Genomic DNA, 16,231 nt, shown 5'->3' with positions numbered 1-16,231 from the left:
ATATTTTGTCGGGCTTCTAATTTCATTGCTAGAACAGTTTATCTTTACGTTCTTTTTTATTTTTACGAAATGATATTCTAAACTACTCTGTATGGAACAAGAGTGCAAAGGACATGGTCTTAGTCAACTGACTTAACTCACATATGTAACAACAGTTTCATGGAACATCACATCTGCATTTTATCTTTATATTCACGAGGAGTTTCTTAGAACATCGATGCTAGATCACTAACTATTGTATATCTTCGTTGTTTTACTGGAGTATTGATGTTCCAAACTAGTAGAGATGCGACCTATTAAGCCATTTACCTCTCTATTCCAAACTCCAAATATAATCATCAAAATAAGCTTGTATTGATTGCAAAGGATGAATCAGCTTACAAATTATTACAATCTTGTGGTTACAAATCCAACCTACAGAGAATGTAAAACGCCCCAAAAATGCATTTCTTAATCCCTGATACAACAAAAGAATACAAGGTAAAAGAACTCGAGAGATATTTACAGTAGAGTTTATTCTGGGTGCAAAAAAATTACCCTTCTCTGTACGAACAAATATGGGGAGAAAAATTATAGAACAAAATGCTGATGACCTTCATAGCAGCACCGATGATAATCCTGATGTAAAGTACTTGCAAGGTAAAAATGAATAAATTCCTATGCCAAAAATAAAGCTTCCAAATAATCATCAGTATAAGCTAAGCACGGCCAGTGATCAGTTCGAATTCGGACTAACGTTGAAACATCGGACACTTCCATTTGGAAGAGGAGATGGAACCTTGGTGGAAGAAATATCAAAATAAGAAAGCAACCCATGTTTCTTTTACGGATATTGACAGGACTGTCCCTTTCATCTTCATCGTCGGTGTACGTAAGATGAAGAGGGCCTCTATCAAAATCAGTCCCTGAGCTAGTAATATCAAGGGAAGAATCTGAGGCTGCATCCTTCCAGATGACGTTCCTAATGATTCCTGCATCCTTTACAATATTAACAAGTGGTTCACCAATCACACTTACCACAAAGGGTGCCAAGTAGCGCTCAGTAGCCTGAATCAAAGATGATGCAGGGACTTCAAGTAGCTTGACTGATCGCGTACCACTGATTGCTGTAACCCCTTTGCCTCCTTTCAATTGAAAGGTCTCCCGTGCAGTGTTGGCAGTACCACATGCCTCCCAAAGAGCAGTGAACAAGTCTAAGTAATAAACAGGTGTGGCATCTTCCTGGATGTCAGGCGGTACAATAGACTTGAGAAACATATCCTCTATGCCTACAGTGATACTGTGAAGCTGACCACTGATTATCTGACCATTTTCTGCATTTGTTTCAATGGAAACATCAATTAGACCAGGTGTTGGTTCTCGTGGTTCCAATTCAATTGCTACTGGAGCTCTAAAGCTTTCCTCTTCTCCAGATCCATTTTCTACAGGAACAATAGCTAATGAGGCTGTCTGACCAGACACATCAGTTTTTCTGGGAGGCTCACCAAGAAGAAAAGGTATATGATACGATGCAATAGGCCCATATGATGCAGAGGACGAAAACTTTAGCACGGTTGCATATAAAGCAGGAAGGGCATCTAATTCATCTGAAACACCAGCAGGGGAATCAACTCCCCATATTCGACTGAAAGGTTCAGATTCAAACCTCAAACTACAAGATAGTCTAACCTTAAGTCCTGGCATATGTCTAAAATCAGGAATGCATGAAAAATGCCTCCTCAATGTTCCTAATATCTCTGAAATCTTTGAATCCGTCACACGCAATGGCTCCTGTGGTCGATCAATTATAGGAGCTTCTTCAATAATTTGGACATTACTACTGTCCTCAACATTACTACCGTCACCAATCTCACTATCCTCTATTATGGGTTCAATGTCCCTGATGCCTTCAATGTAACCAGGTTCAGTACTTCCAACACCCAAAGATGATAAAGACAAGGACCAAGACTGTTTGACTAGTAGGGGGATTACTCGCTCAAAATGGACATATGAGGAGATATTCCTAGATTTCTTGAGACTCTGAGAAAAGCGAGGAGCCTGGACATTGAAACTGGAATGTGAAGATGGTGAAATACCGAGTTGTTCCCCAAGATTCAGCATGTCCCTGAGCTTCTTTCCCGGCACGCAGATCAAAATTCGAAGGTAGATCCTGCAAAAGGCCATGATGAATGAACAACTTCAGCTAATAGTGGGTATTGACAATATTATGAAAATTGTATATTGTGCCCATACAAACAAAAAGGTAAGATCTGAAAGGAAAAAAGAAAGAAGAGCAGAAGCAAGTTTCTTAATCATACCTTGCATTGTCACGAACCTCCAAATCAGGAAAGTAAAGGCAAGTAAATGCCAAAAGACGAGATAGTCTAAGGAACAATCGAGAGCTATTGTGATGCATCAGCAAGGTTCGACAGATGCCAAGAACTCTGCTTCCCTGAGACCATGATCTCAGTCCTGTATATGGGCCATGTTTGCCAACAAGGAAGGCCATGAACTTAATAAGAAGCTCTAGCAATCCTCGAGGAGGAATTGTATCACTTTCGGCAATTCTATCAAATATTGGAAAGAAGGAAACCAAGTTATAATCCAATTTCACTTTTGGAAGCAAATGCCGATCAAATGTCTGAAGCAGGCGCTCTCCCAACCAACGGTGCTTTTGACAACCCAACAAGCGATCAGTCAAAGCAACTACCACTGGAACCAATCTCCGACACTCCAACATCAGGTCCACCAGCATCCCCTGGAAACAGAAATTTGGAGACATTAAAAATGGCACAGATATAAAGGTGAACTCACCTTTCCCACTTCTCCTCTGAAATAAAGATCACTAAAGCAATTGCACAGTTGAGATTTAAAAATGTTCGTGCAACTAAAGTCAATATATAAACAATCAATACTATTAGAAGCATCAACAGTTCTCCCAAATTTTAGACATCAACTACTGTGGTAGATGACCTGGCAATTTCTTAGTTGCTAAACATAAAACAATATTACATCAGCTTATATCAATAATTTGGTCCACCTTGTATTCCTCATTAACAATATATGCACATACAAGCACTGAGACGAATCCAAACACATCAACTAATCCATAAGCAGAACAAAGGAGCAAGATTGATTCTTCTGAGATTTTAATTCATTCCAATTCAAACTCAAAGCTCAGGGGAAAGCTAATGTATTATCCAAAACCTACTAACATCTTTAACTATAAATAGCAAATTTCACATAAATGTCTTTTTATTACAGCAGAACATATGCAAGGAAACTGAGGAAGAGAGAAAACTACCTGTATGGTACTGAAAGTGGTGGAGTCCATCAGACTTCTAGTGGTGGAAGGATCATTGTCTGAATGAGATGATGCCCCAATCAAGAACCTATGCAAAGTTCGAAATGCCACTGCAGTCTCAGTGCTCCCCGGAGGTAACCATTTGAATGCTGATACACAAACAAGTCCATCTTCGAACAGCTTCACCACCAACTTATCCTTCACCCCACCATTCTCAACCAAAACAGTTTCCGATTTCAAGACATCAGCACAAACCGAGCAAAAGGCAAGCAGGTCAAGCTTCATCGCTTTCAAAGCAAGCGGGTCGAACACACTCGGATAGAATCTCGAACCCATATCAACAATGGTATTCACTTTCTTAGCCTCCCTTTTCAACACCAACTGACCAAAACCCAACAACCAATGCACTGCCAGCAATCGAAAAACCAAGTGGTGCTGCGATTCTCTGGATAGTAACACAAGCCTGCTCACAATGTCACCTTCTTGCCCATCAAACGCGTCCCAGAACCTCGGGTACATGGTCAGAACGACATGGGCGAGCATAGGATCGGACGAATAAACCATCCCAAAAAATTGCACCTTAAGCACGGAGGCTTGGAGATCCAATGCGGCCGCGATTGGCATTATCAAAGCCAAGAACTCAACCATCGCACAAGGCGTCAACACGTGCGGCCACTCTAGCAAAAACGCCATCGCCCTCCTCAGCTCCTTGTGATTCAACCCGCCCAGACCCGTCCCATTCTGCGGAGCACTAAACGGCACGAGAGGCACCGTCGTATTGAGAATCGAAACGCCGAGATTTCTAACGACGATGTTGTGAACGACGGTGGTGAACAAGAGAATGTAGCTCTGCGCAGCGTGAGTTCTCTCGTTCTGGGAGAGACTCCATAGATGTCCGCCGATTTCGGAGAGCAAGCAGGGGCGAGATTTCTCCAACTCGCGAAGGCACTCACACGCGAGCGCACGCGCCTGACGGTCGATGCCGTGATTGGGACGGTTGATCACCGTTAACAGAAGCTCCACCAAGCCCTCGACGGTGGCGATTGGAACGACGCCGTCATCGTCATCGAGGGAGACAACGATGGAGGTGACGGAGAGCATCATTTGCTCCTTGAGCGCGAAGGTGATGTGGACCCCATCGGGCGGGGTCTGGATCAGGGCGCGTAGGGTTTCGATCAGACGGTGGAGGACTTTGCGCAGCGAAACGATGTCGGTTCCGGAGCTGGCGGTGGTGAAGAGCGGGTCGCAGAACTCTTCGAGGAAGGTGATGACGTGGAGCTTGAGGGGAAAGTCACGCCTGGCGAGAGAGGAGAGGGCTTGGTCGAGGAGGGAGAGGCGGATTGGGTGCGCGGAGGTCCATTTGTGTTGCCGTGCGCCGCCGTGCTGGAAGTCGTCAATCAATGACTCCCAGTCTTGGAGCGAGAGCGGCTTTAACGGCGGCGACGACGGCGGAGCTGCCTCTGGCGGCTTATCGGTCATGCTTCAGCTGCTGCCCTAGCCGCCGACCTCAACACAACAGTACTAAAGCTGAGCTTGGGAGATTCGGCTGGCTTGGCTCATGGAGATTTACATCAGATTGAGAGTTGAAATCAAAAGAGAGGGAATTTGAAAATTTTCAGAATTTTGGAAATTTGAGTCGAGGATTTTGGATTTTGGAGGGTGAGAGCGCCACACCGGTTCGGGAGGCTCGAGTGTGAAGAAGAGTGTGAGTTGGCTTTTTCCAGTGGTCTAATTTTCTAATTTTGGTAATATAGAGTAGAATTTGCCATTGCCGTGTCTTAATTTGGCATTTTGGAGAGTGACTGACGATTCTCAATTCTATTTTACATCCTCTAAATTACAACTCACATCCCCATTTTACCTTCATCAATTTCTACTTTTTATTTTCCAAGTTTTTAAAATTAAATTACTTTTGGAGCTATTATTGTCACTAAAAAAAAAAAGTATTATGCACTCAAGTAAGATGTTTGTAGTTCAAGTAATTAGAAAATTTAGTTATGGACGCACATTATGCATTGTGTTCGAATATTCTATTTTTTATTATCGCTTGTATTTTAAAAAAATTCATCATTACATTCTTTACCTGTAATTTATTCTTTTTTTAATTGTCAACGACAATGTCTTTGCTTCATTTACTTAAAGAAGAGCAACATCTCCAACTCTCGAAAATGTTGTTATTAAAGAAGCCAAATAAGACGTCAAGTGAATTGATGAATATGTGTAGTATTTTTCATGTTCTAAGTAAATAAGTCACTCCCATCCCAAAAGGAATTGGTTTCTCATTCTATCTATCATTATCATAGACATGTTTTTTTTTTTTTTTGGTTGTGTTTATATTTGGGAAAAGGAATTGGCTTGAATATGTGTGTAGTGGCCCAAACAGATACGTGGAATCAATGAATTGGTTGCAAGAAAAGAAAAAGGGTAGGAATTAAAGAATTACAAAGTCGTATTTGAGCAAATATAATACTACTCATAAATGTTGAATTTATTCACCTCTTAATATAATTAATCTATATTTGATAGTTTTTGTTGAGGTTGGCAAAAAGTTCTCTTATTATAATATAGAGATGCAAGAATCTGTGCTTAGACTTCTAAACAAATATAAATAAAAGGAAACAAAGTCTACTCCTTCTTCCCTTTTTACCTTTCCCTTTTAGAAAAAGACTCACGAAATTAGTGGATAATGAAGCAAACTTTGATTCTAGCTCTCGAGAACACCGGAACTTAAAATTCAAGATCAACTGTTATTTTATCGTACCAATAAATTTTCTTTTAAGAAAACAAGATTAAATGAAGAGAATGTGAATATCATCCAATGTGTTTATATAGAGGGAAAATCGGTGTGGAATTTTTTCAAACTTTGTACAATTATGACATAAACTGAATTTTTACGATTAACACCTAAGAGCACTTCCACCTATTTGCCATTGTAAAAGACAAAGGGAAGCAAGAGCTGTTTTAATTCGAGATATAATTAAAATGTAATCTAAACGAAACTATTTTGATTGTCATGAGTAAATTATTTAACGTAAAAGATGAATGGAAATACATAAAATTCCAAATTGAATGTTGTAATTCAGGTGGTGATGATTGCACATAAAGAAAATAAATCTCATTTATGCAAAGTTTCTCTTTATCTCTCGAATGCTTATCTTAAAAGACACGAATTTGTTCTAACGTGGCGGGAGCAAAATCGTTGGATCCGTTTAGCGGGCAGGATTGAAAGCCTGCTCACAACGAACTCCATTATAATAACCGTTCCCACTTCTCCGCAGCCCTCACTACTCATCACCAGTACGATTTTCCCAGGCTCTCTGAAAACCTCAAGCGTAACCCAAAACCCAACAATGGCCGCCGCCGCACCGCCACCACCACCAAGCCCAGCCCCAGAGGCACCCAACGACGTGCCCCAAGGCTCGACCCCAAGGGGCCACCCACTCTTCGCCAGAATCCGCTTAGCCCACCCCACCGACGTCCCCCACATCCACAAGCTCATCCACCAGATGGCCGTCTTCGAACGCCTCTCCGACCAGTGCATCGCCACCGAGGCCTCTCTTTCCTCGACCCTCTTCACCTCCCCACCCTTCCAGTCCTTCACCATCTTCGTCCTCGAAGTCTCTCACACGCCTTTCGTCGAACACCTTCAGTACAACAACCCAGCCTACCCGCCCATCACCAAAGTCGTCAATCTGGACCTTCCGATTAACGACCCAGACCGCGATTTGTTCAGATCCAACGGTGGGGTTCTTGGCGGCGATGCCTGCGTTGCTGGGTTCGTGTTGTTTTTTCCAAACTACTCGACTTTTCTGGCGAAGCCTGGGTTTTACATAGAGGACCTGTTTGTGAGGGAGTGCTACAGGAGGAAAGGGCTTGGGAAGATGCTCCTTTCAGCTGTGGCTAAGCAGGCTGTGAAGATGGGGTATGGGAGAGTGGAGTGGGTTGTGCTTGACTGGAACGTGAATGCTATCAGGTTTTATGAGGAAATGGGTGCCAAGATCTTGCAGGAGTGGAGGATTTGCAGGCTCACTGGTGATGCTCTTAATGCTTATGTTAATGCCCAGCTCTAGCTCTAGCTTAGGTAATTTCCATACCTTTTTCGTTGGATTTAGAATTCAGGAAATGAAATGAAATGGAAGAAAATGTTGAAGGCTAGCCCCGCCTTAGATTGTTCCTTCTTGTGTATTTTCTTTTTTCTTCTTGTCTGTTTGTTTCTGGGTTGAGATGGAAATGTGTGTGTGGGCTAGGAAGATTATGACTGAGGAGGCAGTCTTGTAGAACCTTTGTTGTTTCTCCTAGCAATGTCACAGCTACACCTTTTGCATCTCTGAAATCTTCTGCTGTATGCCATTGTTGTTTGATTTGTTCTACTGTGTTTTTTAATTGCTTTGCTCTTTCGTTTCTGTGTGGTTTTTTGTTGTTGTTGATTTTGCCTTTTTGCCATAAGTCGAGCCATTAAATGAAAATTCTCATATTTGGACTTCTAATATTCCTTTATTAGTAGCTAGAACGTTCTTGAGAATTCTCTTCTTCTTTCGTGAGGATCAAAGTAAGTGAAAAGACCCAAACTTCATTCCAGAAAAAGGGAAAAAAAAGAAGAGGGGCCCGAACTTTGATCACCGGAAAGAGAAGAGAGACTCTCTCCCACCGCCCCCTCCCTTTTTAGCCCTTTTTATTATTTTGGCTCGTGTTGCCGACGTCAAAGAAGTCTATGGGATATTTCTTCCTACCCTCTGCGGAACTGGCGAAGCCTGGGTTTTACATAGAGGACCTGTTTGTGAGGCAGTGCTATAGGAGGAAAGGGCTTGGGAAGATGCTGCTTTCATCTGTGGCTAAGCAGGCTGTGAAGATGGGGAATGGGAAATTGGATTGGCTTGTGTGCTTGACTGGAATGTGAATGCCATCAGGTTTTATGAGGAAATGGGAGCTAAGATGGTGCAGGAGTGGAGGATTTGCAGGCTCACTGGTGATGCTCTCAGTGCTTATGTTAGCGCCTAGCTCTAGCTTAAGGTAATTTCCATGACTTTTTCTTTGGATTTAGACCTCAGGAAAGGAAATGGAAGAAAATGTGGATGGCTAGGCCTAGGCCTAGATTGTCTCTTTTCTTATTTTCCTCGTTTCTCCGTGTATTATGTTGCAATTTAGGCCCATGATTTAGGCTCGTGTGGTCGACGCCAAAGTTTATGGGATATTTCTTCCCACCCTTTGCGTGCTTGCTGGGATTTATTGTAAAAATTATAATGGTCGAAAGAATATCTGGGTAAAACAGATATTTTATTTAATACTAGCCTCTCTGCACGCGCTTCCGCGCCTGCGAGAGGTTTTTTAAATTAAAATTTATTTTAGATTTAAAAAAGATAATAGGTAGTTGTGTTTCATAAAAATAGGATTCATTATCTGATTTTTTTTAATTTAAATTTTTTTAATATGAAAAGGTGTGAATTTATCATATTATCCTCATTTAATTAATAATTTTAATTCTTAATGTTTGGATTAACCAAGGGTATTTTATGGTATTATGAATGTTTCATCATTCTCTGCCTTTTACTTTATATATATAGATTATCCATCTATCAATCCTCTTCTTTCTTTGGGCAAGTCAATCATTTTTTTATTTTTAGGATAAAAGCGGCATCGAGGAAGAATCCAAAATACTTCTAATCATTTAAGCTACAAATCTTTATTTATTTTTTGTTATTTTTTGTTTTTGTTCATATTTAATACATATTTCAGCTACGCTAACACGATTCTATTTTTCCTCCTCTTAATAATTATGTGGCAATGGCAACGGTATGGTGAAGGTCAGTTTCTTCTGCCGTTTATAATAAAAAATAGTAATAAAAAATCTGCTTATTGTTCTCATTCTTGAGTCTTGACCCGAATGTGGTGCTTGTTCATCAAATTATTTCATCCCACCCGCAGACATGACATAATAATGAATTTAGGATTTGACCGACATAAATAAAAACCTCTTTGGCTGCTGCTACGTGGCATGCTAGATTTGAGCCGCGTCACATAAGATATCGCCACGTTGCGTAGTTGAAGAGTCCTCTCAAAATATGGTCATCGCCCCCTACAAATTTTTGACCACATAGTATTTTTTATTTTATTTTATAAACACAGAACACACCCCTCCTTTAATCTTAGTTCTAATTTCTCTTATTTGTTTTTGTTTTGTTACTCTTAACAAAAAAGTACTATCATCTTTTGTAATTTATAAAAAAAAAACCAAATTATTAAACTGATCAACAATATATATCGTCATGAGTATTTATGCGAGTTAAGTTTGAGACCTCGAAGCAAGTTAAAATAAATACCACTAAACTAAATGCTAAACTAAATGCTAGTTCATCGTAAGTTAGGATTGTTCGCCTAATCTGTTAAATTATTAATTATTAACAATATAGCGAATATATAGGAGAACTAATAATTTTTGTTTTGTTGGACAGGAGAACCAATAATTAGGAAGATAAAAAAAGGCCATCATAAGCCCAACCATTTGCCAACATCTTTTTTTATGATAAAGATTGTTGTCGTCTCTCAATTGGTCACATGATGTGCATAAAGTAAGCTTGCAGTTTCGAATAATTTATAATATCTATTTTTTTTCCAAAGTGGTTGGTCGTCTTCTTCTTCTTCTTCCCCTGAAGTCAGGTACTCGATCACAGAATATTGACAAGGACGCAACTCATATACTCTCTAATTTATTCATCACATCACATCCGATTTTTATACGTTTGAACAAAACCGGCGCAAAATTTAATCCGAAAATCCCAATTCTGCTATGATATGATGCCGTTGCCGCAACCACCACCACCGCCACCGTCAACCCCTTCGTCCTGATGTGCTGGACCAAAAAGAGCACGCAGGCGATTGAGCCCAAGAGCCCCAACAAATCCCGAACCCCAAAATCCTCCTCCTCCTTTCCTGTAGCGGAGCCCTACTCCACCACTTTCAGCGCCAACGAGAACAACTCCAGCTACAACTTCTCCTCCAAGTCCTCCACCTCCTCCATCGCCTCCCTCAAGTCCCTCAAATCTTCCCTCCCTGAAAACCCCATCATCTACGACATGTCTGAAATCCGCTCCGCCACCGCCAACTTCCTCGCCCGCCGCCTCTCCTCCTCCTCCACATCCTCCTCCTGGCGCTGCTCCCTCCGCGGCAAAGACGTAGTCGTTTTCCAGCGCAAGTCCCGCCTCCCCATCTCTCTCGCCGACCTCCAACACCGCCTCGCCCAAATCTCCAAATCCAACCACACCAGCATCATCAAGCTCCTCGGCGCCTCCCTCTCCGGCAGCTACGTCTACCTCGTCTACGAATTCGTCGCCGGCGCCACCCTCGCCGATTGCCTAAGGAACCCTAAGAACCCTAATTACACCGTTTTGCCCACGTGGCTCTCCCGGATGCAGGTCGCCACCGACCTGGCCCACGGCCTCGATTACATCCACCACAGCTTCGGCCTCAACTCCACCTTCGTCCACAACCACATCAAAAGCTCCAGCATCATCGTCTCCGACCAGGAACACGTCGTGCTCAACGCCAAGATCTGCCATTTCGGCACCGCGGAGCTCTGCGGCGAGAGCCACGCTCGGTCGACGAAGGTGGAGGGCACCAGAGGTTACATGGCGCCCGAGTTTCAGCTCAGCGGGACCGTGACGCAGAAGTGCGATGTCTATGCCTTCGGGGTTGTGCTGCTGGAGCTGATTTCAGGGGAGGAGCCACTGAAATACATGATGGATGACAATGGTGGAGACGGAGTGTATAGGAGGGTGAGTGCGATCGAGACGGCGAGAGAGGCGATAAGGATCGGCGGTGGCGGGGTGAGGAGGTGGGTCGATCGGAGGTTGAAGGACTCGTTTCCGATGGACGTGGCGGAGAAGATGGTGATGTTGGCGTTGGAGTGCGTGGCGGAGGATCCGGACAGGCGACCGGATATGGGTCGGGTTGCGGGTTTGGTATCGAAGCTGTTTTTGGAGTCGCAGAGTTGGGCTGAGAAAATGGGCGTGCCTGTTGACATGTCGATTACATTTGGTCCCCGATGATATTGCTATTGGTTTTTCGGGTTCAATTTTGTTTTGGAGTTTTGGGTTTTTTGATCTTTTTAGGTTCATCACAAATTGTGAAGAGGGATTGGGGGATGCTGTATACTTGTATATTTGATTTGATGCTGTGAATAATTTCACATGCAAAAATCATTCATTAAGCTCAAAGAACTGACTGAAAGTTACACTACTGTTATCTTGAAATGGTTTTTTTTTTTTTTTTTTTAAAGTTTAGTTGACATAATTTTTAGCTCTAAACAGGCTAAGCCACTTTTGTTAGCATCATTCTTCTCTTGAAATGTCGGTGTATGCATCGGCGGGAAGGAGGATTAAGATTATAATAGGTTAAGAGTTCAAGGCGGGAAGAGGAATTAAGATTATAATAGGATAAGAGTTCGGTTAATTTAGAATGATTAATTTTGGATTCTGGGAAGAGTGTTTAAGATTAGAATAGGTTATGAGTTTAGTTAATAAACGAAGCCAACATAGTCATTGTCTGGTAAGTTTATGCAATCCATGAATTAGAGATATTCATATATAAACAATTAAAATTTTGAGAAAATCTATGTTGCTTCGATTACAAAATAAAACTATGTAAAGCTAACGAGAGTTGGTTGAGTTTGTAATGATCGTTCTCTTCACTATTAAAGTCTAGATTCAAGTCTCGTTGTTAACAATCTCTCTTAGTAAATAATTTGTAAAAACTGAAAAATAGGCTAAGATTATCTTTGTAAATCCCTAAAAATACATTGATATGCCCTGATCTTAAGATGTGTCTACGCAAACAGGTTGACAATAATGGAGGAGATGGCCACAGTAAGTCAAGTCTCTACGGTCTTGGGTATTTGTGGAAAAATAATAGCACCTTAAATTAGGAGCAACCATATAAATTCCATTTTGACTCTGCAAAATGGATAATAATTAATAATTAATAATTAATGGCTGCGGCTGACAGAAAACTTGTTTAAGTTATCATGCTGCTTGCTAATAAATTGTTATCTATACGAGTATTCAAATTCAAGCATGCATATGTCATGAGTTTGCCACTTGATTATTCAGCGCACACCAGAAGCCTAATACAAGCAGGTTGTGTTTCCGTATGAATATTTATATTAGCCTTTTGATTTTCAAATGACAATATTAGTCTGTTGGTATTGTCTACGTAATACCGTTTACATAACCGACTTCGAACCGCCAAAGCTTAAGAAATCGAGCATGGCAGCTCGGATGTTGCAGAGGCGCATAGGCTCGCTCTGGGGTTGTGCTGTTGGAGCTGATTTCATGGGGAGGAGCCATAAGCTAGCCATTGAAGTGCATGATTGATGGAAATGGCGTCGGTGGAGGGTATACGAGGGTGAGAGGGAGACGGTGATTAGCGGCGGCAGTGGTGGGTCGATCGTAGGTTGAAGGACGTGGGTCGGGTTGCGGGTTTAATATCGAAGCTGATTTTGGAGTCTTAAAGTTGGGCTGAGAAAATGGGCGCGCCTATTGACATGTCAATTCCATTGGGCCCCTGGTGATATTCCTATTGGTTTTTCGGGTTCAAATTTGTTTTGGATTTTGGGAATTTTTATCTTTTTTAGGTTGTATTATTGATTTGATGCTTGTTGAGTGAGTTAATTAGGGTAATCAAAGTGATTTGTTTTTACGATATGCCACATCAATTAAATTCATAAAGTATATTTAATAAAAAAAAAGTTTAATTAACAATTTTTTTAAAGTGTTAATAAATCATAAAAGAAAAGAAAATGTTAAATAAATTGATGTGGCTATCCATCTCATTTGCCACATAAGGTGATATGGGAATGTGATATACAAATATAGTAAGAATAACATTCTTCTTTTCCTAATTTTTTTTTTTTGTTGAGAAAATTGTTATATTTCGGTATGAATATTAGGCTTATGATTTTGAAATGACAATATTAGCCTAGAATATATATTTTATTTATTTATTTATTATAGTCCTTTTCCATTGAGAAATTTTTCAAATAATTTTATTTGCGAGACACATTTTAGAGTACCATATAATATTTTTTTTTTCAACAATCCAAATCATCTATTTTTCAAGTCTTCATTCATAGATCATTCTTACAAAAACTCAAACAAATTTAAAATTATTAACACATCTAATTGCGAGCAATAAAACAGGCAAATACGGTGCTTCATTAAGACGTCTATTTTATAAAGATGGTCTTTGAATGAATATCTACAAAATATATGGTTTGGATTAATGAAATACTATGCAGAGTGGGCCCTATAAGCAATGACAGACGCATGATTGTGACCTCATAAGGTCATAGTGTAAAAGTCTCAAAAAAAAAAAATTAAGAAGAAAATGACTCTAAAAAACATAAAAATAATACTTCCATTCATAATTCATGGCAAAACTAACAATACGAGCTAGCCGTAGACAATTTTCTCTTAAAATATCGTTCCATATTTCTACACATCAATTAATTCAATCAATCAATAATTTTTATCCAAATTATCATATGAATATGAAAATATCAACAACCCACTAACAAAAAAATTCCAAACACATTATCAACATAACAATATCAATATAAAAAATAGACCATAACAATATCAATCAATTCATTTATAAACTCTAATCAAACTAATTATATCAATATCAATAAATCCTAATTCATAAAAAAAAAAAAACCCTAATCCATAAAAACTTGGAGGGCACCCCAATCCCAATTATATATTTTAGATAAGTTTAGAGAATATTTAATCTAGTATTAGCCTTTTTAATTAGTTAAGGACAAACTTGGAGGGCACCCCAATCAATTAAAGAAAAAAGGAAACACTTGAGAGCATCCCATTCTCTGTTGGTAAATACCGTCTATTATTACCGCTCACTTGACTTAAACCGACATTGAACCGCCAAAGCTTGAGAAATCGACCATGGCTGCTCGGATGTTGCAGAGGCGCATAGGCTCACTCTTCCTCAGCAATCAGCAGCAGCACGCCAAACTCTTCAAAGGTTAGCCCCCACTCTCTATTGCCCACTCAAAAACCCAAGAAATCATGTTTGCGAAATTGGGGTTTCTTAGTTGATTTTGGTGGGGTTTTGTTTTCATCAACGAAAAATATGAAATTTGATTACCATTACACATCCAAAAATTGATCAGGCTAGAAAAAGCCTCCACCTTGCTATATTTTGGTCTGTATGAAGAAAATTTATCATCTTTGTGAGATCACCATCTATTTACAATTGGGCTAACTGGCATAAGAGATTAACTTGAAGAGCATTAATTTAGGAACTATGCAGTTTTCATGGTCATCCATTGGTGGTTCTTTCCCTAATTTCCTCATAGGATGAGTGTTATTTTTGGATGCCGGGTTAGGATTAGGAGGAAAATTTCCTGAGGTGAATGTACTCCAACAATATCTGTAACATGGAACACTTGAAAATTTGGCAGAATAGTTTGAGAAATAGAGTTCACAAATTGCATTGAAGTATTAGATGGTTTATTTATTGTATGTTAATCTATTCATGGTTTTAGGATATTGGTGTTATTTGCTTGTTGACCTTCAAAAAACAGAGACATGGGCACCCATAGTATGCGAAACTCATCAATTTAGATACAGAAGACTATGAGTATGTTGTGAGTTTTGTGACTGAACATTTGAAAAAAAAGAAGAAAAACTTGAAGTTCCTTTTGTTGATCTATTTCCATGACAGTCCTCCTTTGCCTCTCCCTTTGGGCTGAAGAACTTGTTGGGTATACAATTTTGATTAACTTTTGTTTTTCTTTATGCAAATTGTTGTTGCAGAGCAATTTGTTCCTTCTGTGAGTTCTGTACTCGGGAAATATGGATTTGACAAAAGGGATTTTCAGACGCAAACAAATGCAACCAATCTAGTTAATGAGGGTTTGGCAGATCATGGAGATGGCAGTTTGAAGCCTAATTGTGACTCGAATAACTCTCCGTCCCTCTCAAATGCCATCAGCAGTTCTGATGTCAAATTTTCTGCTGCTGCCAACTTGAAAACATCCCCAAGGCATGACCTTGCCATGCTTTTTACTTGCAAGGTCTGTGAAACAAGATCTATGAAGACGTGTAGTCGAGAATCATACGAGAGTGGTGTGGTGGTAGCGCGTTGTGGCGGGTGTGATAATCTACACCTGATTGCTGATCATCTTGGGTACTTTGGAGCACCGGGAACCATCGAGGACTTTCTGGCTGCCCGCGGGGAGGAGGTGAAAAAAGGTTCTGCTGATACACTGAATCTGACTGTTGAAGATTTAGCCGGAAAGAAAATTTGAAATGATTGAACTTCAGCTATTATAATGTAGCATTCATATAAACATTTTAAAGTTATGTACAAAAGTTGAACCATAGTTTGATTTGGCAATGTCAAGTTTCACTTACAAAATCTTTTTTCTGTGTTTGATGAAGATTAACAAGGTGATCTATGCTCGGTGCTTCCATTTTGGGTAGGGAATTTATGAACGTAAAGGTACTTCGGCCTGAGAATTCATTGGGAGATATGTCATCTAGCCCAAACCCGATTGCCATTCGGGTGGTAAGTATGAAGCCAGCGTTTAGTGTCTGCTCAAATATATAATACAGCAAACCCAAAAAAGTAAGAAAAAAATAAGAGGCAAAAGGGCGATTTCATCTAAATAATAGCAATGAAAAACAAGAATTTAATCGACTTAATTTGATGAATAGAAAACGCGTTAACTTGTTGGTTGTTTGATTTAAATGGCAATTTCTGTTCAAATTTGAAAAACAAAAATTGCTTCAATACTCATGAAAACAACAGTGAGTATCACCCTTGTCATTTTAGTTGAATGGCTTGGAGATTAGTTTTTATTCCGAAGAGTTTGCAGCACAAGTGGTTATGAGATGGAATTGAGTTTTGCTTATCCGTTTTCTCAATATTGTTTGT

At 40.1% G+C, this 16,231-nt stretch overlaps 4 protein-coding genes across 5 annotated transcripts; 3 read left to right on the top strand and 1 right to left on the bottom strand.

Annotated features, from left to right (window-relative positions):
• Nucleotides 333-5,011, bottom strand: LOC18784884. Its single transcript, XM_020557857.1, has 3 exons — nt 3,284-5,011; nt 2,298-2,737; nt 333-2,149 (listed from the first exon to the last, which is right to left on the bottom strand). The coding sequence occupies exons 1-3, from the start codon at nt 4,760-4,762 to the stop codon at nt 658-660; spliced, it is 3,411 nt and encodes a 1,136-aa protein (XP_020413446.1). The 5' UTR covers nt 4,763-5,011; the 3' UTR covers nt 333-657.
• LOC18784718 (probable acetyltransferase NATA1-like) lies at nt 6,556-7,647 on the top strand. Its single transcript, XM_007218224.2, has one exon. It carries the CDS (start codon nt 6,634-6,636, stop codon nt 7,351-7,353), a length of 720 nt encoding a protein of 239 aa, XP_007218286.1. The 5' UTR covers nt 6,556-6,633; the 3' UTR covers nt 7,354-7,647.
• On the top strand, nt 7,771-11,529 carry LOC18785053 (lysM domain receptor-like kinase 3). 2 transcript variants are annotated; one of them, XM_007218041.2, is made up of 2 exons: nt 7,771-8,293; nt 9,733-11,529. In XM_007218041.2, the coding sequence occupies exon 2, from the start codon at nt 10,126-10,128 to the stop codon at nt 11,323-11,325; it is 1,200 nt and encodes a 399-aa protein (XP_007218103.1). In that variant the 5' UTR covers nt 7,771-8,293; nt 9,733-10,125; the 3' UTR covers nt 11,326-11,529. The 2 variants fall into 2 exon arrangements, with proteins under 2 accessions (XP_007218103.1, XP_020413139.1); XM_020557550.1 differs by lacking the exon at nt 7,771-8,293 and adding an exon at nt 8,891-9,084.
• LOC18786942 (DNL-type zinc finger protein) lies at nt 13,931-15,714 on the top strand. The gene is made up of 2 exons (XM_007218407.2): nt 13,931-14,314; nt 15,109-15,714. The coding sequence occupies exons 1-2, from the start codon at nt 14,236-14,238 to the stop codon at nt 15,600-15,602; spliced, it is 573 nt and encodes a 190-aa protein (XP_007218469.1). The 5' UTR covers nt 13,931-14,235; the 3' UTR covers nt 15,603-15,714.

This window comes from Prunus persica, chromosome G2, assembly GCF_000346465.2.
Source record: "Prunus persica cultivar Lovell chromosome G2, Prunus_persica_NCBIv2, whole genome shotgun sequence".
In the NCBI taxonomy this organism is placed as follows: Eukaryota; Viridiplantae; Streptophyta; class Magnoliopsida; order Rosales; family Rosaceae; genus Prunus; species Prunus persica.
The sequence above is the reverse complement of the archived record's forward strand: the minus strand, read 5'-3'. Positions and strand labels throughout refer to the sequence as shown.

What these genes read in the sequence shown, in the direction of transcription:
- LOC18784884 (XM_020557857.1), bottom strand. Translation starts at nt 4,762, where the DNA reads ATGACCGATAAGCCGCCAGAGGCAGCTCCGCCGTCGTCGCCGCCGTTA. An exon ending in CCACTTTCAGTACCATACAG is followed by an intron (nt 2,738 to 3,283) that starts GTAGTTTTCTCT and finishes TTCTGTTTCCAG; the next exon opens with GGGATGCTGGTGGACCTGAT. An exon ending in GAGGTTCGTGACAATGCAAG is followed by an intron (nt 2,150 to 2,297) that starts GTATGATTAAGA and finishes GGCCTTTTGCAG; the next exon opens with GATCTACCTTCGAATTTTGA.
- LOC18786942 (XM_007218407.2), top strand. Translation starts at nt 14,236, where the DNA reads ATGGCTGCTCGGATGTTGCAGAGGCGCATAGGCTCACTCTTCCTCAGC. An exon ending in GCACGCCAAACTCTTCAAAG is followed by an intron (nt 14,315 to 15,108) that starts GTTAGCCCCCAC and finishes TTGTTGTTGCAG; the next exon opens with AGCAATTTGTTCCTTCTGTG.
- LOC18785053 (XM_007218041.2), top strand. Translation starts at nt 10,126, where the DNA reads ATGTGCTGGACCAAAAAGAGCACGCAGGCGATTGAGCCCAAGAGCCCC.
- LOC18784718 (XM_007218224.2), top strand. Translation starts at nt 6,634, where the DNA reads ATGGCCGCCGCCGCACCGCCACCACCACCAAGCCCAGCCCCAGAGGCA.